Source organism: Pungitius pungitius, chromosome 12 (assembly GCF_949316345.1).
Source record: "Pungitius pungitius chromosome 12, fPunPun2.1, whole genome shotgun sequence".
NCBI lineage: Eukaryota > Metazoa > Chordata > Actinopteri > Perciformes > Gasterosteidae > Pungitius > Pungitius pungitius.
The window spans coordinates 3,116,350-3,143,789 of record NC_084911.1 but is presented as its reverse complement, the minus strand read 5'-3'; the positions used below and the strand labels follow the sequence as shown (position 1 = coordinate 3,143,789).

The 27,440-nt window shown below is 40.9% G+C and overlaps 4 protein-coding genes across 6 annotated transcripts; 1 reads left to right on the top strand and 3 right to left on the bottom strand.

Moving 5' to 3' along the window:
* Positions 1–224: 224 nt before the first annotated feature.
* On the bottom strand, positions 225–4,845 carry kctd13 (potassium channel tetramerization domain containing 13). The gene is made up of 7 exons (XM_037477151.2): positions 4,247–4,845; positions 3,301–3,561; positions 2,683–2,852; positions 2,478–2,567; positions 2,176–2,228; positions 1,840–2,035; positions 225–1,633 (listed from the first exon to the last, which is right to left on the bottom strand). The coding sequence occupies exons 2-7, from the start codon at positions 3,536–3,538 to the stop codon at positions 1,394–1,396; spliced, it is 987 nt and encodes a 328-aa protein (XP_037333048.1). The 5' UTR covers positions 3,539–3,561; positions 4,247–4,845; the 3' UTR covers positions 225–1,393.
* Positions 4,846–5,016: 171 nt separating this feature from the next.
* sez6l2 (seizure related 6 homolog (mouse)-like 2) lies at positions 5,017–15,822 on the bottom strand. Of its 2 annotated transcripts, none has more exons than XM_037475244.2 (19): positions 15,677–15,822; positions 14,854–14,913; positions 14,533–14,661; positions 14,207–14,422; positions 12,360–12,496; positions 11,843–12,035; positions 11,442–11,627; positions 11,167–11,350; positions 10,757–10,920; positions 10,165–10,359; positions 9,429–9,567; positions 8,761–8,957; positions 8,425–8,619; positions 8,135–8,329; positions 7,825–8,016; positions 7,550–7,588; positions 7,162–7,279; positions 6,939–7,050; positions 5,017–6,846 (listed from the first exon to the last, which is right to left on the bottom strand). In XM_037475244.2, the coding sequence occupies exons 2-19, from the start codon at positions 14,909–14,911 to the stop codon at positions 6,814–6,816; spliced, it is 2,682 nt and encodes an 893-aa protein (XP_037331141.2). In that variant the 5' UTR covers positions 14,912–14,913; positions 15,677–15,822; the 3' UTR covers positions 5,017–6,813. The 2 variants fall into 2 exon arrangements, with proteins under 2 accessions (XP_037331141.2, XP_037331142.2); XM_037475245.2 differs by having other exon boundaries at positions 5,017–6,843.
* A 31-nt stretch (positions 15,823–15,853) lies between these two features.
* Positions 15,854–19,810, top strand: asphd1 (aspartate beta-hydroxylase domain containing 1). The gene is made up of 6 exons (XM_037475247.2): positions 15,854–15,987; positions 17,360–17,839; positions 18,074–18,280; positions 18,439–18,646; positions 19,045–19,158; positions 19,368–19,810. The coding sequence occupies exons 2-6, from the start codon at positions 17,387–17,389 to the stop codon at positions 19,475–19,477; spliced, it is 1,092 nt and encodes a 363-aa protein (XP_037331144.2). The 5' UTR covers positions 15,854–15,987; positions 17,360–17,386; the 3' UTR covers positions 19,478–19,810.
* Positions 19,811–19,839: 29 nt separating this feature from the next.
* cabp5b (calcium binding protein 5b) lies at positions 19,840–27,225 on the bottom strand. Of its 2 annotated transcripts, XM_037475250.2 has the most exons (6): positions 24,677–27,225; positions 23,385–23,415; positions 23,128–23,271; positions 22,494–22,603; positions 22,168–22,315; positions 19,840–21,639 (listed from the first exon to the last, which is right to left on the bottom strand). In XM_037475250.2, exons 1-6 carry the CDS (start codon positions 24,725–24,727, stop codon positions 21,611–21,613), a joined length of 513 nt encoding a protein of 170 aa, XP_037331147.2. In that variant the 5' UTR covers positions 24,728–27,225; the 3' UTR covers positions 19,840–21,610. The 2 variants fall into 2 exon arrangements, with proteins under 2 accessions (XP_037331147.2, XP_037331146.2); XM_037475249.2 differs by lacking the exon at positions 19,840–21,639 and having other exon boundaries at positions 22,072–22,315.
* Positions 27,226–27,440: the final 215 nt, after the last annotated feature.

Sequence of the window (27,440 nt, the reverse complement as noted above, 5' to 3'; positions counted from 1 at the left end):
CATCCAAATAATTGCCACTCAATTAAGCATTTTAGGAGATATATGTATTTAAACTTTTCGATTTTATAACTTCATAAGGAGCTATAAAATCTTAGTTTAAATACATAATTTTAGCATTTAGCGTTAAACATTGTTTCCATCATCCATTAGTAATCTGTAAATAAATATGCATTTGAGTCATTCTTTGATGTACTTTAGTAAAGAATTAAATCAAAAGGAGCTAGTTTGATTTCACAAGTAATTTATTCAGAACATTTCCATGACCACAACAGGACGGAAGTCATATTAGTGCATATTTTAAGGAATTCTAAGGTGATATTATTAAGGGTTTGAGACACATATTGCTCATATTCAATGCCCCCCTCCCCACCACAATATTCAGATATTAAGTCTACTCAAAACACTGGTGACAACCAAAAACAAATGTGTATGCTCTCCCAGGGGCAAATTTATTAACTGCCTTTATCATCACCATATGGCCAAATACCTCCAGTAGATTTCAGTGGTTCAGTACAAAACATTAAGCAAAAGTGAAAGATCATGGCTCAGAATAAAACACAGTATCAAAGAAATGATCATGGTTCCTCATGAAACTGAAATGTAAGTACACTATCTAGTCGTTTACAGGGGTAAATTCAAAATCTGGTGTGAGCTATAGAGTGCATCATATCATTCCAACATTTTAACTCACTTGAGCACTAGTTAACACGAAGATTGCATACAATACCAAAGTTAAATAGCAAACAATAAATTAGGTTCATAAATTAATGAATAAAAACATCTTGAAAGCAATGGCAGTAATAATTTAAATAAAGAAAATGGAGCTGCTCAACAATCTCATTCATAGACAACCTTCCTTAGATGGCTACTCAGTTTTATTCCAGTGTTAACATATCTAGGCTAAAACAGCCTCTGTTAATTACGACCAGGCAGCATATCAGTTCAAACAGGCAACCCATGTTTCACACCCTGAATAAACAGACAGACTGATGTTGTTTCCTATAAGTCAAACAGAGGAGGGGGCCAGTGCATATCACAAACACCCACCAACAGGTGGGATTGGGGACGGCCTTTTGGGCCCATTCGGTAACGTATAAAAAGCAACATCTATGCCAGTTTAATTTCCCAGGTAAATGTACACATTTCCTATATAAATAAATGTACACAATTTGTTTACTTGCAAACAGAAGCTTTTGGCATGTCCAAACAACTCCTCCTTCAGTTACAGATCAGTCATCAACCCCTACATTTCTGTGCAGTGACACATTAAGATATTTTAATGACATAACTAGTTACCGAGCTATTTCTATGATCAAGCACATCTCTCATTCCGGCGATCAAGACAAAAGGAACACACACAAATTCACCCTCCCAAGCCTTGTTTTTCACATTATTAGTCCTTATACACAGTTTGCTGACCGGGTCCTCTTTCATCGTGCATAATATGCCTCCTTACATGGATCCGTCTTACTCGCCTGTCGCCCCCAGAAGCACCTTCTTCCTCAGCTCCCAGGGAGGGACCGGTGCTCCTTGAATCTAAAAGGTGCAACCCTCCTGGACCAGATCCTCTTCCATTCTCGTAAATGAGGATATTGAGGGTCTCTTCAAAGATTCGGGCCTCGGGAAACTCAACCTAAAAGTCAAAAGCGGTAACGTTTAGCCCTTTAACCTAAACGCTGAAACAAACTCACTAGACAACAATGCCAAACACAGTAAAAAAGAAAAAAAGAAAAAAGAAAAAGGCACTCCACATTAGGAAAACATTTTCGATATTGCTCTCGAGCTGCAAGTTAAGGTTAGTGGTTCGGGGACTTCGTATGTACGCTATGTCGGGCTTACTTTGGTCTGCTTCTTCTCTGTGGCATAGACGATGGAAGTGCAGCATACTTCAGCAATCTTGCGACCTTCCCCATAGAAAGACCAACAGCAGATCTCATCCCCGAGCACATCTTTGACAAACACGACGCGGCCGTTAAATCGCAGCACCAGTTTGTCGAACAGTTCGATGTTCTTCAGCAGGTTATCGTCAGAGTTGCTGTTCAGAGGGGAGAGACGACAAGGAAGTAAATATCAAGTGAGACGATGCATTTTCCATCCAACTTAAGAAAGGTCAAGTGAACAAAATAAAACACTGATAGTTCTGAGAGACTAACGGTCAGCCTTAAATTATTTTACCTGGTGTAAGAATATTTGTTGTTTCCTCGATTGTTCTGCAACTTTACCACTGGCTGTAGAAACAAGAAACAATTCCATGTATCTATTACTTTTATTATAAAATGCAATATTGTCTTCGCCTTGATACAAAAAGAAAGAAGACAACTGTTTTCATGCAAAATAATTATAATTTCTTTTATGCTACTTCCTCTAATTTGACAGAGGTGACCAGGAACCATCTGGGACAAACTAAACTTTCAGACCACTAGCACAGCTGATGATATGAACACAGGGTTTCATTTGACTGATGAAATGCTATTTACCTTTCTACAACTGGCTATCATCTTCTGTTCTTCTTTGGCTGAGGTGATCATAGGGATGCGACACACGGTTTCAAAGACATCCTTTTGTTTCTAAAAAGGTAAACAAAAAGAAAATGTATTAAAAAACATCTGCAACACTTTTGTTTGTATCCATCAATGAATCAACCTTAAAGATTCTTGTTTAGGCTTCCAAATAGCTCTTCACCTGCATGGCACTGAGGCAGTGCTGGACCAGGCCCTGGACCTGATAGTACTGCGCCTCCTTGAGAACCTCCTCCAGTTCTCTGTGGTCCTCTGGGAGTGGTACTGATCCATCTCGCAGGAAGTTCAAAACAAGTTCAAAATGTCGGCCACACCGATCCAAAACTACCCAACCTGTGGACGAAGGATAAAATGTGTTCAGTAATGGGCAGTCTTTAGTGAACTTAAATTAATTTTTGTTGTGGACAAATAGCTCCAGTCTGCACTCATTTACTACGGAACCAGCTAGAACAGACACGTGAGATCAAGTTGATAATGACAGTCTGGGCAGACAATTCTGCAGAATATGCAAGTAAAAAAAAAAAAATCTTTTTGACAAATCTTGTTTGACTCCTAGAGCACAAAACTGTGCCCCAAGTAGGAGACTCTGTTGACCAAGGTAAAACATGTTGCAGTGACCCTCCATCATGTATTACATCAGAATGATATATGATAAGTGTTAGGCTAAGATTTTATATTGGATAATGTGAAAATTCCTGATATCAATCATGCGGCCTTGAAGACATTTAACAACAACAACAAGGTGGATACAGTAACAACAGACAGGAACTCATGCACTCACCTTCTGAATCAATGGAAACCTCTGTTCCTCCATTGCATATGCTCCGCAACAGACTGTCCTCCTTGCTTAACGTTTGAACGGTTGTATAGTGTAGCGAGCCGCCCACATTTAATTTGACATATTTGCTGCCGAGAAGACCGTGGTTCCTAAACTCGTCCGTGTTGTGGAAGGCGGGCTGGGAAACAGCAGACTGGGCCGAGTCAGCAGCATGACCGCCTGCCGAGGCCTCAGCAGACATGGGGCTCAAGAGTCACTTCCTGGCTGTGATACAGAACAACATGGCGGCTCATTGGTGAAGGTTTGGACCAGAACAAGTCAGGAATGTTAGGAAATAGTTCATTGTTCTTATTTCAGGATTCTCTTAAATTGACAAAAAGTGAGTAAACCATTTAACTAAGTGCACCGTATAATGGATTGAGCTCAAGTGCTATTCTGCTGTATAGATTAAGGATGAAAGTTATTTGTCTTCACGAAAGCAGCAGACACCAGATGTGGAAACACAAAGTTTGATACATTTAAATGGATAAAGAAGGGAGTACGTCCTTATGATGACAATTCTGAGAACAATATGCGAGCCACCTTTATGGAAATTGAGCTGCTATTTACGTGTCCTCACAGAAAATAAAATGTGAAATGACTCTAAATGGACGTTAGATGATGCGATTATTATTAAACTAACTTGTAAGGATTTAGTGCTCGTCGGTGCCGAGCTGTTGACACCTCGTCCTACTCGGATGAATGAAAGTCGGTTTCGAAACAGCCACTATTTTTTAACGTTTATGAGCAGTTTACACCAACACACACACAGCTGGAAATCATCAGTCCATTAACGTAAGCAACAACAAAAGCAACAAGGCAATTAGAAACATGACTGAGATCTAGTGCATTGTTAATATCATACTAATACACGCACATAGGGTTGATTGAATTTTAAATAAAAACTCACCACACTGAACATCCAGGAGTCAAACCTAGCTAACGTCGGGCCAAGGGAGCTACACGTGTACTCGTTAAATCTGCTAGCAATCGATCCTCAGCTGGCCAACAAACGTTGATTCGGCAAACGTTTGACAAGTCATTTTAATCGCAGCCAGCCTAGCTAACGTTAGCTAAATCCAAGAGGCTAACAATGGCTAATCGGTTTAGATACGCCTAAAGCCACGACTGCTCGTTTGTTTTCTAATCGTTTCTTGGGTGAACTAAGTGAAACTTGCCATCAAATAATGCCAAGCGTAAGCGTAACAGCCGGTTCCATTGTAGGAGATACAGACTATTGACTGATGCTAACAGATGAAGTTTAAGTAGGTCACTCGGAAACGAAACCCGCACATCTGCTTCCGCCGCTTTCTTCTTCTGCTTCAGCTTCGTGTCGAACGCGCAGCAGCGCCGCCAGTATCGATGAAAACAGTAACGTTGTACTGCCTACTGCCAAGTTACATGAATACTATCTACAATATTGATTACTTAAAAGGACCGTCGTTCATTAGATCAACCCTCACGTTTTTTTGTTCAATCTTTCTGATAATGTTTAGCACCAAGCTTAATGAGACTGACCTGCATGTACTTAAAGTCGCAAGTGCGTACTGCCCTCTAGTGGTCAAAGTGAGAAACGTCAAGCTAAATTCCTGGAGGTTGCGTCAATATATTATGCAGACCGTATGATACATGTGGACTGATACAAACAAAAACCAATTTACAGAAATTATTGTGAAATAATCATGTTTGTTATCCTTTATTGGTCACTGTAGATACAAGAACTCCACATTCTTTAGGGGGAACAATACAGGTATGTTTACTTCCATCCGTCATTAATCTTTAGGAGTATCAACAATGATTTACAAAATAAATGTTTGTTGATGTCACTTATGGTAAATAAAAAAAGTTACCAAACCAAAACAGAGGGGATATAATGACACACACACATTACCATTACTAAATTTAAATTTTAAATGTAGTATTTTAATTATCTTTTTCTTTTTTCTTTGACATGACAAAAATAACCATAAACCAAAATTCAAAACAATCTCTAAAAAGATAGAATAACTTTTCATTTCGATTTTTTAATGTGCATTAGACAAGTTGTCTATGTGTCAATACGGTGCATGTTTTGTGTGCGCCCAGATGTAGTTATAGTATTGTTATTCATAAATAAATACTGCTAATTTCTACAAGTTTTACACCACTCAACAGAAATTTTATTTCCAATTCAGCAAATGATTAACTGCCTTTAAAAGAGTGTATTCATATACATTATGAAGCAAACAAATGCTACTGATGATAAGAGAAGAATTAGTTTTACAAAGCAACAGTCTCCAGGATCCTTCATTTGGCTCAGAGAATGAGACTACATTCACTGTTGAAACAATCAGTTTTAAATAAATACATAATGCATCACAGCAAGCAGCCAAGTTTGTAATTTTTCATCAACATAGTGCATACAACATCAAATCTGAGAACAGTGATAACTGTCAATAACTATAATGATAATGGCAAGATTGAGCAGAAGCAATATAATTTACAATCAGTGCATGCTCTAAGCATTATGACATTCATCTCCTCACCTTTTGCTTATACTGTATGTCATGTGACACTGGGTGACAATGCACTCCTGAAACAGCGAAGAATAAAATAAACTGCCTTTGTAAACAGTATTGCAACAACAGATGAAACACGAAGGGACATTCAATTATTTAACATTATATTTTGGCACTGAATTTTCATTACATAAATAATGAAAATATATAACCTCCTGCCACCATGTATAATTGTATACTGCATATGAGGCTTTTATATATAATTTTGTATATATACCAACCTCACGCATTATTAAGTCAAGTATTTACATTCCATTTGTGTGTGTGTATGTGTGTGTGTGTGTGTGTGTGTGTGTGTGTGTGTGTGTGTGTGTGTGTGTGTGTGTGTGTGTGTGTATCACAGAGAGAACAAGTGACAAAGAGAAAGAATAACGGTGGATTTTACACTTCTTCTCCTTTTGGAAATTGAAGAATTCTCCCCCTTTTACTGTAACACATTGTGAAATGTAAGATGGACCACTAAGAATATATTAAAAAAAAACATTCAGTGAGAACTGTATGCTCATAACTGTAACTTTGATAGTTACAAATAAAGTATTGCCAAGTTCTTTTAACATTTTGGCTCCATAATAATTTAATTTCAAAAAAGAAATAAATCATTTTTCCCTCACCCTTTTCACCTTAGTCCTCCCAGATTATTGGTTGTTCTTTGTTATCAATTTCCTACCCTTCATAAGGCACCAGTCCTAGTGATACAGTTTGACCGCGAAGAAGGACCCACGTTTGGCAGACCAGTGAATAAGTGACACAAATCCAAATAAAACACTACGAGTCGATAAACCAGAGATACAGTAATGGTTGTATTAACCCAAAAGGAACAATAAAAAGGGAAGTGAGGCCTTATATTTCTAAGGAATTTGTCTTCCTAAAGTATTTAATCTTTCTCTGGTTTTCAAATCTTACCAATACATTTTCTCCTTTAAATGGATACTTCATACTCCCGTGTGTCCTGCTGGCAAAGTAAGACAAAAAAATCTGTTCAGGCTCTTTAGTTTAGATAAAAACACCTACAAAAATGTATACAAATATGATCCTTTTACTTACCCCTGCCTCATAAAGAGGGTTGTTGAAGTCGGACTCGACTGTAATGGGACTGTAGGAGTGTGTGTGAGACAGAGACTTCCAGAAGAGGGGCTTCCATTCTAGTCTGCATATGCTGTGAGTGAGTGAACGGAGGGTGAAGAAACGTCAAATCAACAGAAGCACACTTAATAGCAACCCCCTGAAGGTTCCTTTACGTTTCACTTTGGTAACATAGGGTACTCACTTTGTATAGTACATGTAAATCCCGCCAATCAACAGGATGACCAGGATGATTGGCAGAATTATCGCCAAAGCAATGTTCTCACTCAGGATCTGATGGGACGGCTCAAATGACTGGGCCACTGTGAAACAGCCAAAACAACCGTCACAACGCGAAGCTACGAAAGAGATCGTAATCCCTTTTCGACTGTTTCATTAAATAAATTGGCTGACAAATCCGCAGAAACGCTGAACCTTAAATAGTACCCCAGATGACACTATATATTTACTTTTGAAAAACTGTGCCAGAGTGGGGACTTTAATTTGTACAATTTGAGAGCTTTAAACATTACGCAGAGGGCCTGCCTCTAACATTTTACACATCACACATGGGAGAAGAGTAAAGAAATCACCTTGTAATTTGTGATCATCCAAAAGATCATCATATGCCACTGTGTGATATGAATAAAAGAGAAAGAGAGGTTAAAACGAATGATTATAAATTCTACCCACAGTGCAGGAAGAGGCATAAAGCCGACTGGGCTTATTTAAAGCCTCCACCCAAATAATACAAAAAAATGTTACAAAATGATAGAGAACATAAATAGAATATTGAATATAATAACAAAATAAACTTTAGGCTTTAGACCTACGTTGGAATGGAGGTCGGGACACAACGAAGCTTTACCTTTGCAGAAGGGCGGAGGGCTGTTCCACTGGGACGGATGGCCCGGGACGCAGCTGATGATGACCTCGCCGATAAGTTCGTAGCCCTCATAACAGAAGAAGCGCAGCGTTTCTCCGGCCTGATAGCTGTGCTTGTACAACGTCTGGTAACCGTTGTCGGGGACGCCGGGGTTCGGGCACGGGTCGTATTTCACTGAACGGAGCGCACACACACACACAAAAAAAACCACACACACACACATTGCAGTGGCAGATCACCGCTGGAACGCGCGCAGCAGGGAGCACCGTGGACAAAAAAAGGTTGGACTCACAGACACACTTTGGGCCGCGGTCGCTCCATTTGGGGGTGCCGGTGTCCCGTCCGTGGCAGGAGATTTGGCTGGGACCCTCCAGCTGGTAACCCTGGTTACAGGAGAAACGGACCACCGTTCCGACCGCGAAACCCGCCTCGGGGCGCACGGAGCGCGCTCCGTTGACCACCTCCCCCGGGTCGGGACACTGCTGGACTGCAGAGGGGGGGGGGGGGGGAAACAAAGTTTCACGCCACGGTTCCATTGGGGGGGGCGAACCCGGGGGAAGTGTGTCCCAGGGCTTGTCTGACCTTTGACACACGTAGGCGGACTGCTGCTCCAGGAGAGGTCCCACTGGCAGGTGACGATGTCGGAGCCGCTGATGTCGTACCCCGGTTGGCACTGGTAGGTCAGCACACTGCCTCTCACGGGGGACGAGTGGGACGAGCTGATCCAGCCGAAGTCGATCTGAGGGAGAGTCGGGCAGGTGTCGTTTGGCTCAACCTCTGCAGACGGGGGGGGGGGGGGGGGAGGGGAGCGGAAAGAAATGCTCGTTAGCTCGGGCCCTTTCGCAGTGACAGCGCGATCACGCGGTGCGCGTCGAGCGAGGCGCGCCGCGGCTCCACAGTCGTTCGCAGCTGACTCACCTCGGTAGTGAATGACGAATCCCTGACTCAGGATGAAACTGGAATCGTCCGGATCGCTCTGAAACTGAATGGTGACTTCGGACCCGCCGGACACGACCTGGAAACGCTCTCTGGATCCCATGTACTGCGCGATCACATGGGACATGAGATCGCGCCCGTCAAAAACGGTCAGCACATCAGTGTGGCGGATGTTTAAACTTGAGAAAGGAAAGATGAGAATAACAGAGGGAAATTTCACTTCGGGCGGATTCCGTTTCTTCTTGAGACGAGCTGTCCACCCACTTGATGCACTCGGTGCAGGAGAGGCAGAGCATTATATAAGTCAAGTGTGGATCTTAGAACTTTAAAGGGAATACATTACATTGTGGGCACATTTATTGAATAATAATTCTGTGTCAATTTTGCCCGTTAAAGACAATGATGTTCAATACTTTGATTGCAAATGTATCCGACTGACAAAATGAATATTATGAACCTAGATTTGGCTTTCCACTAAGATGATTCAGTGTGGGATATACAGGTCATTATTACTGTACATATATGTATATAATATCCAACCATGGGTGGAATCTCTCAGGCTCAGTGAGAATTTGATATCAGCAAATTCAGAAAAACGGTAATCACCATCTGAGGAGTCACATCGAGTCAGTTAACTTAGCAACACTCACATCTTGACATCCAGCTCAATGCGTTTCTCTTCGTTGCCATGGATCTGCCACACGCAGTCCAGCCCCTTGGAGTAGCTCTGGGGCCAATCAGGGGACAGGATGGTGCCCGATGGCTCAGTCAGCTCCCCTCCACACAGAGCTTGCAGAGCAGGAGACACGAGAGAAAGTGAGCCCCGAGGACGCGAGTCGGAGACACAGTATGAGGAGAAAGGTGATGAAACAATGAGCACGAGTTAAACAGTTTTCACTCTGAGAGACCCAATCGTCTGCCGTACACAGGAGGATCAAGACAACCACGAAATCATAGGCCTCTTGCCTTGCAGAGCACTCACTCCCACCTTCCACCATCCTCTTCATCACTGTGTGCATACAAATAGCATATGGCTTATAGAACTGCTCTCGCTTGGTTGAAAAAAAATAGCACCTGTGTTTTCAGCCGGTGACTCATTGCAAGGTCTCGGTTCTATATCTGCCTCAGTCTCTCAGTCTCGCTTTTCACAGCTTCGTGAAAAGAGTTTGACGGGTGACACAGCCACTGCGTGACTGCACCCGGTCGTTTAAGTGATATTCGTGAGCATTTTATTTGAATTAAATGTAGAGAACACACCACGTAAACAAACCGAAGGACTGACGAAAGGACTAAGAAGGTTTATAGTTTTGACTGAAGACATAAATAAGCGTCCGATTTCCATAATTCTATTCAGGATCCAACCCAAACTGGATGCCGAAAACGTACCTCTGCACACAGGCTCGCTGTCATTCCAGTGAGGGTTGCTGGGGTCGACGCACTCAATCGTCCCGGAGCCCTGCTCCATGACAAAGCCGGGGGAGCAGGTGAAGGCCACCGTGGTTCCCAGCTGATATGTGATGTCACTGCTGCTGAAATTTCCATGAGGGATGAAGGGCTCCCAGCAGTGTTCATCATCAAAAGCTAAAAAAAAAAGAAGAAGAAAATAAATTAGACATGCATGCACTGAGCAGAGAAAAAGTTTTTTTAAAGGGGTATTCTTCTACTGCTTGACAGAGTTAAGCAACCAAACCCAGTCAATTGAGGACCCAAAAACGCTCTTAGATTGTAAAGGCCCAGCTTTTTGGCGCTGAAGGATTGAGCTGTCAGTGACGCGTGAGTGTAAACACTGCATGAGGCTCATTAGGGACATCTGAAGTGAAGTGAAGAACGCCTTGGTTTCATAGACTGCCCGTTAAACCCCATTCTCACAAAAAGCAGGTTTGGAGGACGTGCATCGACACACACCCCGTCGTCGTGTTTTTCTGAATGAGCAACAGACCTCCGGCAAGGCTGATCCACGCAAAGCACCTCCGCTCACCCTCGTATCGCAGCGCCAGGAGCAGAGGGATGGAGGAGGAATCGGCCGTGAGCTCCAAGTACAGCGCCGAGCCTTCGCTCAGCAGCCCACGTTCAGGGACGTCATCCACCTCCGAGTCAAAGAGCGGCTGGGACAGGGAACTGTTTCCGCTGCGCACAATCAACCTGAGAGGGACCAAACCACAAAGGCCGCTGATGTGAGCTCCGGAGGAGAGGGACGCGCCCCCGATCGGCGCCTGAATACGTGTTGCATGTGTTGCCACTGGAGTGTAGGTGTATGTTTTCATTCAATTAGAAGATAAATAAAGAAAACATACAGACCTTTTGATTTTTTTTCTCTTCAGTTCTAAACTCAAGTCAGAAAAACTATATTATTATGAGAACGACAAAGTAGTGGAAGCACACACTTACCTGTTATCATCCTCATCCACTGCAATCCTCTCAAAGTGTAGGTGGAGTTTGTGTCCCTCCTTGGCTTCTATTAACCAGTGACAGCTCAGGTTATTTCCATTACTGTGGTTGCTGACAGAGGGAGGAGGGGGAGACAGTATCCGGCCTACTGTTGCGTTACGGACCCATCCTCCGCAAGACACAGCTAAGGGAAAAATAACATCCCACATATTGGTTTACTTAATCCACAACCTTAATATTCACACTGCGACCAAAGACTCGTCTGATTTACCGACCGACACATTGTGGCTCCGGAGTGCTCCAGTGTGGTTGCGTTGTGTTGACACAAGTGGCCACCTCGTGGCCGCGGACCTGGAAGCCGGGATCGCAGTGGAAGTGTGCCTGACCTCCGGGATGGATGTCTGTCACCGTCACTCCGCCGCCCACAGGGGACAGGGGGAACGGGCAGGACAGCAGAAAGGCTGCTCATGTGAATAAAGCAGAGCAACAATCGAATGAACTTTGCTTAAATCCTCTTAAATGCTGCACATTGAACATTGTTGCCTACCATACGGATAAGAGTGGGAAAACACAGGTTCTTGTTCAACCCCTTAGAGGAAAACATCAATAAAATCATCTGGTAGCTAAAAAGCTGCCATGGTCAGATAACTTCTGAAACCCGCAGGGGTTCATTTACCTTGGTAGTGGAGGCTGAACACGCCATGGTTGCTCTGCTGGAGACTGCGATAGTGAATGTACACCTGATTGGTCGTACTGCGAATCACCTGACCCTCTCTCATCAGGGTCTCATTGGCTAAGAGCTCCGGGCCCGAGCCTCCATGCCCCATGATAGTCAGAGACTCTTTCTTAGAAAGGTTTACCTTCCTCACCTACCAGGGAAAAAAAGGAAATACGGTTCTGGCAGTTTATTTCTACATTTTGTTTTTGGAATGAACTCGTCAGACAATTTCAGCAACAAAGGATGTAATGACATAACATACCGATGTGTCTTTTATAGTGTGTGTGTCTTGGCCAGAACTAACTGACATTTTACTTGCGCCTCATGAGCTTAAACCTGACACATTGTAGCTGAGAGACCATGTTGTTGGCGTATTATTACATTGAGAATTGTACTGCACTTCACATTGCACCAGCAAAAAGTAAAAATGTAATTTTAAAAAGGGTTATGAGCGTGGATTCATAATGCACATTACCTGAATTTCCACACCATAACCTGCGTACACAGTAATGCTGTAGGTGCATTCCAGAGGGGAAAAGGATGAGGATATGGTTGCAGGATCTGGTGACTCAACAACATCCTCGATTGCTGACAAAGTTGCATTGCATTGTACTGGGGAAAGAGGGGAAAGGCATGTGTCAATCAATGCTAGCAATGCTTATGAATTCAACCCATTCTGGACAGCTTAAAAAAAACGTACATTTACATTTTTACAGCAACAATAGGACACAAAACAATTTGAGTTAATGCAGTTTAAGAATTTTGATCGAGTACTTTTCTGAGCAATGGGAGATCAAACATACACTTTATATGACAGTTTGTCTTACCAAATCATTTTCAACTGGTTGAATAATTTGGTCCAATCCCTTAGACTGGATTTTGAGAAGAAGGACTATTTCATTTGAGGAAAAAAGAATTTCTCCAAAATATCCACACATCATTTGTGTAAGCCCTTTATATGTATAGTCACAATAACAAATAAACCATGAACTACAGTATAAATGTTTCATCTTAAAGGAGAAGAAGTAGCGTCTTTTTGCCTCGTATTGTTGCAACACGACCGGAGGCCAACAACACCTGACATATCACCACAATATGTTGCCGAACATTCAATACTTTGATTGACTGTGTGACTGAAACTGCTTCTATGCTTTGGTTGAATTTTGTTATTATTATTATTATTATTGTTATTATTAACAAAAATGTGTGTACAATTTCTGGGGGAATGTTGTTGTTTTTACTATATCTTATCCTAACATAATAAACACATATGATATATTAATATTTACGTGATACTTTGAGCCTGTTTCATAGGGGGCTGAATTGATAGTTCACCCCCTAGCAAAACTTAATGAAACACACACACGCACACAAACAACCTGCTGATAATTAGCCTGACATTTCTAAAAAAACACATCTGGTGTAAATAAGCTGAAATACAGTGCTGAATGAAACTTCCCCCGCTCTCATTCGTAGCAGGTGCACTAATGGTGTCTTTTATTTCACGAGCAGAATGAGCAGCAACTCTAATTCACCTGCAGTGAGGTCTGCACGCCCCCCCCCCCCCCCCCCCCTGTGATGTTGTTTCTCTCACTCCAATTCCAACAAGGCTGCAATTCTGTTCCTCACCACTCCCTATTAGTATTCGGGTCATGGTGGACTGACTGATTTTATCAAATTAATGCTTCTCTTCTCATGTATTCACAGCGATAATGCTGATACGAGTTTTTATGGGTTCCCTTGGTTGCTCTATTCAGTCATTACGTTGTTTTCATACTTGCTGATTAAGTTTAACTTGTTGCTTGTTATGATAGCTAAAACCCAGTGTGCATTGCCTTATTTTTGGATACACAACTTTTCATTCTTCACTATGAATTTAAAAAACACTGATAGCAAATGTGAAGCGTGACAACTTGAATGCCCTAATGCATCACATGTTGGTAAACCAACCTGATTTCATGCTTTGGGTCATTGAGTGAGACAGAGGAGAAGAGATGCTTTCATTGACTACTTTCAACGGGAAAGAAGGAGTGCACCTCCTTGTTCTTGTTTGGAGGGACACTGAATTGTGCTAAGAAGGACTGCACCTCCTTCTTATCGCAAAGAACGATCTGAAATCACCTGTTCATGTATCGTCATCCATATTTAATGATTTTCATGTTACCTTGTCAGTCCAGATCTGAGTCTTAAGGGAAGCAAAAAGGATAAATCTAAGCAGCTCTAAAGCAACTGGTGAGATTCTGAATTATTTGCTGAAGACTTTCGCTAGCCGTCTTTTCAATAGACATCACAGATGGAGGGGAAGCCCTTGGTGGCGCATACCTGGCATGTGCATCGTGGTTATGGTGGTCGTGGTAATCAGGGTGGTGGTTGTCTCCTCCTCGATGGGCAGCGAGGACATGGCATTTCTGGATCCTTTGCGGCTGGCAGCAGAAGAGGAGCTCAAAGCTGTTGTGAGCAGCCCGGGCGATATGACGGTTGCTGTCGAGTCGGTCCGCCCGAGCCCAGGAACGGCCTGGGTCGGGTTGGTGGCAGTACCTGCAGAGTCCAAAAGTCCATTTCAGTGTTTCCTTTTGAATGGTGAGCAACCTGCACTGTTCTTCGGGTGCGTTAGGCCAAAAAAGCGATGGAGGCCTGTCTAAATGTACCTGTGCTGGCGGGAGGGTCTCCTAAGTATTCTTTGCTCTGCAGGGCAGCGTGGATCAGATCACCCAGAGGGTAAGAGTCTGGGGTTGATGTTGGCGGTGAATCAGGCTCAGGAATCATTAAGCTCATACCTATAATAGCCAGGAATAAATATGGCTTTTGTTATTTCTAGTAATGAAAATTTGAATATTGAGTAGACAATGGCACGCGAACACTGAAGATATTTTTTGTAAAACTTAGATGTAAATAAAAAAAGTCTGCATTGGTCAATGTTTGTGGTTGAACAACAAAGGAGCATCCTTAGGAGAAAACACATACAGTACCTGAAACTAGCTGGATCATGGTGACAGAAAGCACTACAGCAAGGCGTTTGAACCCCATGGCTGGAGAAGGTAAAGAAGGCAGATAGATTAGTAAGCTGTTAGGATGTGATGTAATTACAACCATTACTATAATTCAGTCGCTATTACTTCATTATAATGAACGAACGCAGGGAATAATCAATGCTGACTTTAAGTGCTATTTAATACCACATTATGTGTCATATCATTTGAAACATACTCGCATTTCAGTTAGACTGCAGAGCATATGTTTACATCACGCAGGCCACAGTTATTAATATCATGTTATCATTGCGATGTGGTGCTGTAGAAGCTCAGCATGTTCAATCTAGTAAATGTGCATTAAATACAACGAAAAAGCGAAAACGTAAAACAAGACATTTTTACTGGTCTATGGAAAAGGGCCCTTCGGGTACACATCGCACACGGTGTGAGGTTAAATATTCATGCTTTCCGCTCTGCATTTTCTCGCACAAATGTGCAATAACAGACCCGAAAATGCGCTAACCCAAAATTCACCGATGAAGACTCCCCTCAGCGCAGGTAACCTTCGAACCTTATTTCATCATCAACCTGTTAGCGACAATGTGTCAAAAAACACCTCCGCTGTTATTTGAGGCGTTTCCTCGGTAAAAAAAAAACCCTGGTGTGTGACAAAACGATGGAGCTATACGAGACAGCATTGCTCGCACATCCCCCGGCCCTCTTTGTGCGAAGGACGATTTTTTTTTTTTTGTGGCGTCAGTCATCAATACTGTGAGACCAACCACCATCTGAGCGACGTTGAAAGGTGCCCGCTGCTCACCTGTATCTTTCAAACCGCCTCCCGTTCTCCTCTCCTCGCACTGAATCCTGTTGCTTTAGGCCCCGGGAACACGGCGGGGTTTCGTGCTGGTGAGATGCCCCTGTAGCTGGTTACCGTGTGGTTGACGCATTCGGCTGTGATGTGAGGGCATTTGCGTCGAGGCTGTAGGGGTGCGCCCTAGCGGTCGCGGGAGGTAAGTGCAGCGGCGGCGCGCGGGCGAGCTCCACATTTTGCTCCGTGAGCGCTGGAGGAGCTGTCCGCCCGCACGGTGCTGAAGTGTGCCCGACGCAGCGCGACGCGGTGTATCAAAGGTAATCCGAGCGACGTGAGTCGCCGCACGCAAGTGGGTAAATGTGCTGTATGTTTGGCTCGGTTAAGGGCGTGCATGTGCCGTATGCATGGCGAATCCCACAGTGAATGGATGTTTGCGCTAAGATGGAATGCGGACATTAAATATGAGCCAGCTGAGCTGTGGTGGGGGCCGGCGCAGTGCAAAAACAAAATGAATGCTGGAGCGATTGAAAAAAAAAAACGTCCACAAATTATGGATTCACCTTGCGTAACCGTGCAGTGGTCTGTAAGAGTAGTTGCAAAACACCACATGTAAGTGATGCAACCACAAATTGAATCGCCAGTATAAACATATTAGGAAAGAGCCCTCCCTCTTAATACGCACAAGTGCAGCTCACACACATGTTCTTTGTGGGTAACAGTTGTCGCGCGAGGTCCCGAATATCGCTGCTTTATTAATTGGATATTTTTAATCTGCGTAGATCAATCGTCACTAATTTAAATGATGATTAAATACAAATACCGGGGTGACCATCAGAAATGTGTCTTATTTTGACGTTAATCCCTTATTCACCAGTTTCTATTTGAAATAATCTTAATTTATGCTCGGACAGTAATTTCGCTCCCAGCCTATAAAGTTAGGAGACTCCTCCAAACCCACGGCCTGTTGACCGGTTTGGAGTGAGTCCCAGGAGCTTCTGTTTATTCTGAAAATTAGAATAAATCATTGTGGTGATTTTACAGTCTCCCTCACGCCAGCACTTACTTTTCTCTCAACTCAACGTTTCATACTCCTTTCAAATTCTGATAATAATGGTTATCTAATATGTTATTTTTCGGAACAAAACTATAAAATAAAAAAAAGCTATCTTTAGCTTGCCTCCACAGCTGTTTTGACTGGGGAAGTGCTCCATACGTAATCCCACAAAGTCAGTGACTCAACTCAACGGGTCAGTGGCTCTGCGCTTATCCCGACGGATTCACTGATATCTACCAAGATCATGCTTGGATAGGCCTCGGCTCCCTGTGACCCTGAAGGGGATTGAATCCAGGAAAGTCCATTTCCTTTGGGCTGTGATGCTTTGCCAACAGAGCCTTATGTCTTAGAATAATCTGTTCAATTTAGAAAATCCCTGTATTGGATTGTAGGAGTAAACTCTTACTTCTTTAGTTTTTTTTAAAATGTTTTTTAAAGGTTCCTCTAATTAAAATATCACTGTCAAGGCTGATAGTGGCGTAGAAAGTCTGTAGCCCTCTAAAACCAATTAGTCTAAACCAGTAACAATCTATTTTGTTAAATTTGAATTAAGGTTTGATCATATTTCATGGCATTTTGAGATATTACACGCATACATGCACACCATAACCTCTCCATCGGTTTTTCTATTTCAGTTTCTTATTGTCTCCCCAGTTCAAAGGATGCACTGGTCAATGAACACACTGCTGTTGCCTCCATACATTGAGCTGGGCGTCCATTCTCTCAGTGGACTTCTGTGGACTTTTCTGCTCCTCTTTCTGTGGCACTGTTATCGAATGGGCTCCGACCTGCCCATCCCCGGCCACGCACACGGAGGAAAGCTCAAGTCAGGCTCAAGGCGGTCCATGATGACCCGGGGCGGTAGCTGCGCTGGAACTAAATGCAGTGCACGATCAAAGCTTTTGAGGAGTGATCAAATTACTCCCTTTATTTCCATGGAAACGGAGGAGGATGAGGAGCAGGGACAGGGCTACCTCACCCCGGTGCTGAGTCATGCCTTGTTCCCTGGCCAGGCATCTGCAGAAGCCAAGAAACGGTATGAAGCACTGCAAGAGTACGCCAAGCGCTACAGTTGGGTGGGCATGGGCCGCATTCATAAAGGCCTCCGTGAGCAGGTACTCGTTTATTCCAAGCAGGCCATACACATGCATACGTCATTACCAGTAAATCATCTGATGTATTCAATCATTTGATACAGTTTTGTTTGTAGTCAAAGGTTTATTTTCCTAGCAATTTTAACCGCATACAAAGTAGCCCTAACACCTCATTTGGACACTACTTTTGTCCGAGGGTAAATAATGAGGGAGTGAGTTGTTGAGGATAAATAATTCTAACTTTTCCCCCTTTAGGTCAGAGTGAATGATCTCTCTGCCATACAGAAGCCTCATCTTTTCTTCTTGCCAGATGTGCCGAGTGTCCCATTCTTCCCCCGAGATGCTCATCGACATGACATTGAGGTTTTGGAAGCCAACTACTCTGTAATCTTTGCTGAGTTCAAGGCTGTGTACCACAGAGGCATCGACTCAAAACAAGGCTGGACCAGTCTGGGACCAAAGGTGCACAGAGTCTTTCAAGCCCACCCCAAGCAAAGGGGCAGTGCAATAAACGCTTCTCTATAAAAACCATGAAAAGTAGCGTAAAGTTTATAAAATACATCAAGAAATCTCCAGTTTCTCCAGACTCGTGTGTAGTTGTAAATCATTGTGTCTTTCAGGGCCATGCAGTGTTCCCTTTGTACAGTGCAGGTGTCTCTGTGGCCGGAAACTGCCGCTCCTGTCCGCGAACCTACCGGACGCTTCTCTGCCTTCGCACGTTCATAAGCAGCAACTCATTGGGATCTGCTGGATTTTGGCTGCTGGGGCCAGGAGCCACGTTGGGGAGCTCATACGGACCCACTAATACGCGGCTGCGGTGTCACCTTGGTTAGTAAAAGGGTTGGCAACACAGGCAGAGTTTGTCACACATTGAAAACATGACAAAACATAAAAAGAAAAACTTGTTGTGTTTTTTTAATCTGCATCAGGAGGATTGTGAACAACAGCAAGGGAACAGCTCTCTGAGCAGATGAGATGGTTTATACGCATTTATCGCATCGACTCAGTTGACAATAATAAAAAAAAGAAGAAAAATACTAAACTAAACCATTACATAATGTGGGTCAGTGTTGAGGTTAATTTCTTAGATCATCGTACTGTGATCCGTCTGTCTATAATCCTCACTGTTTTAAACACAGCCGGGGGAAGAGTGCTTGGCTTTATTGGCTGAGTGAAACCAAAATATCTACATGACAACATTTAGAAAACAGACATCCCTTCTGCAGGTCTGCAGACTCCCCCCCTGTGTGAGCTGGTGGTGGGAGGGGAGCCTCAGTGCTGGTCAGAAGGACACTGCCTCCTGGTCGACGATTCCTTCCTCCACACCGTCTCCCACAAGGGTTAGTAAACAACATACTGTTTAAAAAAAACAAACATTTTTAAAATATGTTTTTCTATAGTTTTTTAAATCTTAGTTATACATATGCAAACAAATGTACAAAAAGAATGCCGCACATGATCTTTTTGTATAAAATAAGTAGCAATTTCTTATTTTATTTCACCAAGTTGCTTCAAGCTGCTCAACGCCCACCTATGTTTATTTTCAAAGGGCCTTCAGAAGCCGGACCGCGTGTCATTTTGAGTGTGGACCTCTGGCATCCAAACGTGGCTGCAGCCGAGAGACAAGCTTTGGACTTCATGTTCAGCCCTGACCTCTGAATTTGTTCATGCCAATCATGCACAACATGCCGGCATGCCTTACCTTAGCCCTGCTTGTTGTGGGTCATCTATCTCCTTCCAGTTGATGAATCACTGTGTGAATCGGCCTTAAGAATTACACCGAATTTGTGTGAAAATTACACAGGCTATTGTGTGGATTGGTATAATACCACTAGAGCGCATAATGCCACTAGAGCGCATTATGCCACTAGGGCAGATGATTATGGCCAATATTAGACTTAGATCCGTTACAATAATAAATGCTAAACAGTTTGGCTACAAACTACCAACTGACATCACCTATAAGCACAAAAATATCAAAACGACAAAGAGCAGGTCTGCTGTTAAAAAAATCATATCTTGATACAATAAACTGTTATTGTGAATATTATTTGCATGTGAAGCCAGTTTGTTCTGAATGCTGGAGTTTGTTTGTAAGCAGCCGATGCATGTGCATGAGCGCCTGGGATCAGCCAGGGATGATTTATTTTAAAATAAAGGAAAATAAGCTCAACCAAAATACTGTGAAAACATGAAAATCATATACATTATTTTTGAATGCCAAATATATACAAACTCTTTGCATACGGTGATCAGTCTTTATCTTCTTATTACCTCTATGCATGCTTTGCATTTTTGTGTGTGTGCATATTTTTGTCAATTCTGTTTTGCTCGCAATCCAAAATCAAATAAACAACAGATACATTTGTATTGGCTCAGTGGAATAAAAGGGTAATATAGTAATACATGTGTGTGTATGTAAGTGTGTGTGTGTGATACACTACATATACATCAGGGCTGGTTGCTTTGTAGTGGCCACAAATTATACAATACATTTGTATGGGACAAATTTATCTTTAGCTAATAATTAATATCCAAGAATATTGTTTTTATATTAAACAATAAATCAAGGCTATTTGGCTTGTTAACAGATATGATAAAATCAAATTACGACATTGACTGGCAAGAAAATTACCCGTTCAATTGTTCAGGGGATAAAAAAAACATAGATAGCTTTAAATATGTCAAATATCATTCTAAAAACACATTCTGGTTCATTAAGCTCTTTTTATCTGTTTGAAGGAGAGTTACTTTTTTCAGTCAGTAGATGAGAATTAGAGTGGTGATTTTGTCTTATCTGCCATCTGTTCATCCATGTTAGGGATTACAACGACTGAACTAATCCACCACATAGTAACAGATTATTCCTCTAATTCTTCATATGTAGTTGTATGTACTTTGATTCAATGTAACATTTGTTCAACACTTTATTCTAGTGACATGGGTCAAGTAAATACAGTTGAGTAAAGATTACAACATTGGCTTCTAAAACGCAGTTGGATAGAGGTACAAAGTACAAAAAAATAGAAATACCAGCAAAATTGTACTTAAATGTACCACGTCCCATTCTGCAGGTTGTTATAGAACCTTCAAGCAGAGGGAGGGCTGCTTTTACACTCTAGTGAGACAGAAGCAGGGGAAGGGGAAGAAGTGGCAGCAGAGGACACTTATCCTCCACGCTGAGCTCATGTTCTCCAGGTGTCACTGCACTTCGTCCCAGGGTGAAGGCTCCTGCCGCACTAGAGGCATTTCAGGAGGTCAGTGCTGATTCAGAACAGCACGAAGGAACGGCAGTCCTTGAAAAAAAATCGACTGACCATGCTTGGGAAATTATTATATAGTTGTTTTAATTGTCCCACACTGCTCACACACTGTTGTCTACTCCAAGGTACCACAACACAGGGACACTTATTGAAACTCTTTTGTTGATTTGTTGAGACTAAGGCATCCTACTTGGCTTGGATAATGCAGACCTTTGATAATGTTCTTAATTATTGAACCGTTGAATATTATGTGTATACTTACGGCTCTGTGGGACAGTTCTGGGCGCCAACTAAAAGGGCCAGTGTGGTGATTTGTTGGTGTTCAGTTGTGAAGTTGCAGATTGCAACCAACTGAGCGTCTATACTAAGTTTTAATTTTAAAAGGTCCACGTGATTGTGTATGAGGCGGGTGCCACTTAAACAACAGGGAAAATAGAGTCAAACAGTTCATAAGAAGTAGGCTGACATCAGTGTAATTAAATGGAAAGGAATCCACTCCATTCACAGCCAAACACTCCTTGTGTTGTCCTTATTTCTGCGACATCATCTTCACAAACTCTGTGAAGAGAACGGGCAAGCTATTGAATAGTTACACTCCTCACATGTACTACTGTCAGCTCTGGCACTAAATGTAAATAATGCGTCAGCTAAATATGTAGTAAATTACAAATCTTTGAGAGAATTCTTTTTTTCAATTATTGCTTATATGAATAAGAATCCAAAATCTATTATTTTGATTATCTTCATGGCATGTTGCAATTTTTCAGAGCAGGAAAATAACAGATATAATAGAATATTATGAACCATTACTCGAAGGTGCCTTTAGGTGTGTAGGCGAACAATACACCAATGAGCCAACTGTTACTAAAGCTTTCTACTGTCACTCAAATGTCTTTTGATAAACCGTTTAACAGCACTTTCTTTCCTTCTATGACTAAATATCATTGATTCAATTTCTATTACTTTGTTACACGGAGCAACTAAGCAAACTCAACATTTAGAATGCAGAGGATAGTGCAAGTCTATCAATAGTCATTCTATGTCTGTTTGTGTGTGCACGTGTGATTGTGTGTGCTTGTATCTCACCCTCAAAGTCAACTTTTCCGTCTCCGTTGTTATCTGCTTCCCTGACAACTTGATCAATTTCGCTTTTACTAGTTTGTTCTCCAAGTAGCTTTATAATGGCGCGTCTTAGTTCATCAGATGTGATAGCACCGTCACCGTCTAAATCAAACTGAAAAAAAACAAAAAATATTGCATTACTTTTGGCCAATTCGGACAGGCATTGCAAGCATAACATATTTTTTTTTGCCAGATTTCATTTTTCCAAAGTACAACGTCTGGCAGAGTCCTTTATTATCCACCATGTGGTGCCAAAGACCAAAAAGAGAGAGGACGCATGTTGCACTCACCTCTCGAAATGCGTCTTTAAGTTCCTTCACGCCAATCATCCCTGCAGTTTCAGCCAAGAGCTTGGGGCTCATTAGATCCACAAAATCCTCAAAGTCCACCCGTCCCCCCACTGTAATGAAACGAGGGAGGTCATTGACATTGCTAAAAGCGGGAACTGATGGGCAAAGTTTGAGTGATATGACACCATTTGGAACCCCACAAAACGTTGCATGCTTTTAGATTGCTGTGATCATTCACACATGTTTCGCTCTGCTGCACCCGGGAAGACAATTCTGAACATTATTGGCCAGAACATTATTGGCACTTCCTTTGGCCGTTAATCTTCTTAGTTTTAAATGTGTGAATTCATTTTAAAGCTCGGTGGAGTGGAATACTTCATGAATGTGCATCGAACTGTCAAATGTTAAAAAATAATAACAAAGATGATATCTGGGCTGAATAATCAAGAAGATGTCTGTGCACTGCCGTAAAATCAATGTGACCCAATAAATCTAAAGAGAACATATTCATGTGATTATTCCTAGCAGCAAGTGATTGGCTAATTTTGAAAAAGAAAATGTTTTAGAACAGTTCTTCTGCCAAACATGACGAGCAGTAAAAAAGCATGCGTGGAGTATAAATTTGAGGACTCACAATTCATGTTGATATTCTGACTGAGTTGTATGAGCTCCATTTCAGTGGGCATGTAGCCCATGGTCCTCATCAGGTTCCCCAAGTCCTTACAGGTTATGAAACCGTCCTTATCCTTATCAAACTCTACAAAAGCTTCACGTAACTCTGAGGAGCACATAGGCAAGAACAATGAGATGCTGTGTGACAAGACGTTTGAAAAAGTGAACAATATTATACAGCACAGAAACCATAAAAGCCATTAAAAAAACAGATGTTACCTCCAATCTCCTCCTTTGTCAGCTCTCTTGACTGAAAGACAATAATAAAATGAGTGAATCCATAACGATTTTAATATTTTTTATTTACAGTAATTTACAATAAAATGTACAACTAGTTTTATATCCACAATGATCTAAATTGTCTCAAGGCGAGGCGACACCTCCTAAATGCAGCATACATACACAATAAAGATAAGTATAATATTTTAATTATAAAGACTATAAAGAAATTAGCAAAAGCAAAACACTAGACATTTGCAGAATGACAATGTGTGTTTTGTCTAATTGTACATTTGTTATATTTGTCACAGGGTTTCCCAAAGTTTTCTGATAACATCATAACCCCATCCATTATTTACATTAATTTGTTTAATATTTGCTTTGTTTTTATTTTTTGTGCCCCTATTATACTAGTTTCCTCATGTTTTTACAGCATACAGTTATTGTATATCATAATTTTCATCATAATCAATATCTCATTTTTAAGCTTTTGTTCATTCCTGAAACATTCTGGTTTGAATTCATATTTGAAATCAATGTGGAAACGTTGACTTTGATAATGCAAAATAGTTTAAATCAAAGAAGAATACTGAATGTCTGCGTGGATTTAAATTCCTGGATTGTTGTATACACCAACTAATATAAACCAGCATGCTGTTTCTGATATTACCATTGTATATGAAAAACATATATACTTTTTTCTTTTACTACTTGTGGCAATAACGGTTCTGAGATTATTTTTTTTAATCTGTTGAGCGTTATTGTCCTCGTCCATAGCTGGGATTTATGTTTCTGTGATAGTACAGACATACTGTATATTAAAAACAACGAGGAAACAATGTGCAGCCGTACTTTGCAAATGAAGCGGATTCTTATCTCTGCACACTCTTTGAATCGGTTGACAATAATCTCCAGACACGTCACTGTTTTTGTGCCTCTAACATTTGTTACATCCCTGTTAAATTTGACCTTTTTGATACTTAAAAAAAATCTTGATGTATCCTCTCTGGTTGATCAGATATCGATCATATCTATTGTCACCTATTCACCGAGGGATTACAACTACTCCAAAGGTTTAAAATTACTGGTGAAAATGAATGCAACAGAGTGCATTTTTGAATTTTAAATGTTAAGTTTTGATTGCCATGATATTAGGACTTATTTTCCTTGCAAACCACAAATCAAAGAAAATCATGATACATAAACAAGAGTCAAAAAGACATTCAGCTAAACACGTGTTGTTGGTAAAAAAAAACATGAAACTGTTGAACCATAAAATGATGTTGACTTACGCGTCTTCTTGTTCCGCCCCTGAGAAAGATGCAGGCCTGTTTATTACTCATGATGACGGCTGTCGTCACGATTCTGGCTACTTGTGTTATTGAATTTCTTTTTATAAAGATGACGTGTTGCTATATGATCCAGTTCCTTGTTTTCCTCTGCGAGCCTGTGGCTGTGCGTAAACCGTAACCAGCAGTGAGCTGCGTACGCCAGAGAGCAGAGATGAAGTCCCATATGGATTATCTCTGCAGCTTTGGTCCAGAACAGCAAGATAAGCTTAATGCCGTATATATGCAGAATTTCATATGGAAAATTATGGAAAAAAATTATTTCTATTTTTAATAAAGCTGTTTTTATAACCAACAAGATAAAAATGCATCCAAAAGTCATAAAGAACAATAATTGTGATTTAATGCAGGTCATTGCCTGGTTGGTCAACTGGTCAATGCTGGTCATAATAAAATATCTATTTCACTTAAATGTGTATTTATTTTGAAACAGGAAACCAATAGCCATGGGTTGGTAGAACATGCATCACATTTGAGAGGAAATGTTATTGACCGCTGTGCTTTGTCTGTTGTGAAGATTTGTTTGATTCTTCATTCTGTCAAGTGGGGCAAGTTGAGTAAATGACTGTGTGGATAAAGCTTTGTATCCATTACCAACAAACAAAATGTAAAAACAGATTATAACAGATGGAATTGTGAAGAGGGAAATACATCTAGAATTAATAGGATTGTGGACCACATGCCTATAAAAGCAATGGCTATCGTTGTATGTTGTTTGCTAATCCCAGCATAAAAATGATCTGATTACTAACAAATGAACATTAAAATGCACTTAAAATGCGCTGCAGAATACTCTTTACAGAACTCCTTTTCAATGAAAGTGGCTTTCCCTTAATATATAAAAATATGACCCGTATGTTTGAAATATTCAAAGAGTGGAGCCTTTTTAAAGAAATGTCAGAAACAACTACTAAAAAGACACTACGTCACATATAACTCAGTAGGATGATGACATTTTAGAAATGTCAAACCTTTTGGTTAGAGTTTACTTGTTGACTACACACATTATTTAATAAGATCACGGTGGAACTGCTGGTTTGATTAATGTGTTTTAGTAAAGTGTTCCTGCAGTTTTTGTCCTCCATCTGTCTCCTTCCTCTTACAGATTATTTTTCAGATGTTGCGGTTTGTGACTTCCTCTTTTCTACGGTTTCTACCAACATGGCTCTTCTATGGCAATGTAAAATAATGGTTAATAGTACTCACATCTGTTATTTTGTAAGGCAGGTTTGATGCGATATTCCCGTTATGCTATATTTAAACTTTAATACAATAAGAAATTGTAATGGTCAAACTTAATTTAAAAGGAGTAAAACTAAACACTGTATTTTTCCAAGTTGTCAACTTTTTGATTTAGTTTTTTTTATTTGTTATGTAAAACATGCCAGCAGATGTGTTTCCTCTTACCACTGCCATCGGTTATTTTTGCATGTCTCAGGTTTCACTTCCTAAATAGCTCATTTCTTCTTGAGGCTCCATGTTTCTCTGCATGTCTGTGGCTTCAAATGACGGATATTTAAATACCGAAACTTTAAAAGTAAAAAAAAACAGCTGCATCAGATCCAAATATTCATTTAGATGAATTTTAGATTATCTCGCTCTCACTTCATTTGTGTAAACTCCATTACGATAACCATCCAAATCTTTCACTAGCACTTTTGAAATTGTATTATTGAAACTGGTGTATTGCAGGACTTTAAAGTGAATTATGAAATTCATTTCACCAAAAAAACAAATATGGATTTCAATTTTGATTTTATTAGCAATACATGATGATTGATTTAAGGCTTTGACAACAATATCTGAAAGAAATAAAGCATCCCATGATACTCAGACCATCAGAAGCTCATGTCGGTTCTGTTTTCAACACCTTGTTCTCAATAGCTCTGCAGCAGCTGTTGGCAGCTGGATGTGAGTTTGTCTCACTTGTTGTTCTTGACAGAATAACTTCATGATTTGCGAAACAAAATTGTATTTTTTAAAAGAGGTCAAATCTGAACAAATGGTTTTTAAACTTCAACAAATACTTTGACTTTCTAAAAACTGAGGCACAATAACGACTTTACCTTATGTAGAATATCTTATATAGTCTAATGGCCTTTTGGGAGTTTCGCTCTCTTTTACTAAAATGAATTCTAATGTTCTCATCCTTGACCAACTCTTGGATTGTTTCAATTCGTAAGTTTTTGTATGAATGAACATAATGAAAACAAGGGAACAAAACCCACAAACAACTGGCCATGATATGAACTATTAAAACCAGCTCCCTCAGACTTACGTTTTCATTGTAACATCTCGTTAATCTGATGTGTGTGTTTCCTGTTCATTTTGTCTCTAACCCCTTGCCTCTTCTCTCAGGTTTCTCTCTGCTCTTAAGTCACTCCGCTGCCCCAGAACCGTTAGAATCATGCCGATTATGTGCCCGGGCTAACGCAAATTAACGTATAAAAATGAAATAATCTGTCCTCATGTATTTTAGAGTCAATCATAAATGGTGAAATATTTTTAAATCTGTAAATGCAAATAAAGTGAAAACTTTGCTTTAAAAAGGTCAGTTTTACAGAGCATTTATATTTTTTATATTATCTTGTGTTACATTAGACAGAATCCTCTGAAAGTGCTAAACGTATTCAAATGTTATAAATTGACTAACAATAAAACAAGGACAGAGGACACTGATGAATCAAAGAGGAGGAGTCAATGCAAA

Excerpts from the sequence above, each read along its gene's own strand:
- cabp5b (XM_037475249.2), bottom strand. The coding sequence starts at position 24,727 with ATGAGTAATAAACAGGCCTGCATCTTTCTCAGGGGCGGAACAAGAAGA. Across the intron at positions 23,416-24,676 it reads GGGGCGGAACAAGAAGACGC|TCAAGAGAGCTGACAAAGGA; the intron begins GTAAGTCAACAT and ends ATTGTCTTTCAG. Across the intron at positions 22,316-22,493 it reads TTAAAGACGCATTTCGAGAG|TTTGATTTAGACGGTGACGG; the intron begins GTGAGTGCAACA and ends GTTTTTTTTCAG.
- sez6l2 (XM_037475244.2), bottom strand. The coding sequence starts at position 14,911 with ATGGGGTTCAAACGCCTTGCTGTAGTGCTTTCTGTCACCATGATCCAG. Across the intron at positions 10,921-11,166 it reads GTGGATGAGGATGATAACAG|GTTGATTGTGCGCAGCGGAA; the intron begins GTAAGTGTGTGC and ends GGTCCCTCTCAG. Across the intron at positions 10,360-10,756 it reads CCTGGCGCTGCGATACGAGG|CTTTTGATGATGAACACTGC; the intron begins GTGAGCGGAGGT and ends TTTTTTTTTTAG.
- asphd1 (XM_037475247.2), top strand. The coding sequence starts at position 17,387 with ATGCACTGGTCAATGAACACACTGCTGTTGCCTCCATACATTGAGCTG. Across the intron at positions 18,281-18,438 it reads GGACCAGTCTGGGACCAAAG|GGCCATGCAGTGTTCCCTTT; the intron begins GTGCACAGAGTC and ends TGTGTCTTTCAG. Across the intron at positions 18,647-19,044 it reads GCGGCTGCGGTGTCACCTTG|GTCTGCAGACTCCCCCCCTG; the intron begins GTTAGTAAAAGG and ends TCCCTTCTGCAG.
- kctd13 (XM_037477151.2), bottom strand. The coding sequence starts at position 3,538 with ATGTCTGCTGAGGCCTCGGCAGGCGGTCATGCTGCTGACTCGGCCCAG. Across the intron at positions 2,568-2,682 it reads ACTGCCTCAGTGCCATGCAG|AAACAAAAGGATGTCTTTGA; the intron begins GTGAAGAGCTAT and ends TTACCTTTTTAG. Across the intron at positions 2,036-2,175 it reads AACAAATATTCTTACACCAG|CAACTCTGACGATAACCTGC; the intron begins GTAAAATAATTT and ends CCCTCTGAACAG.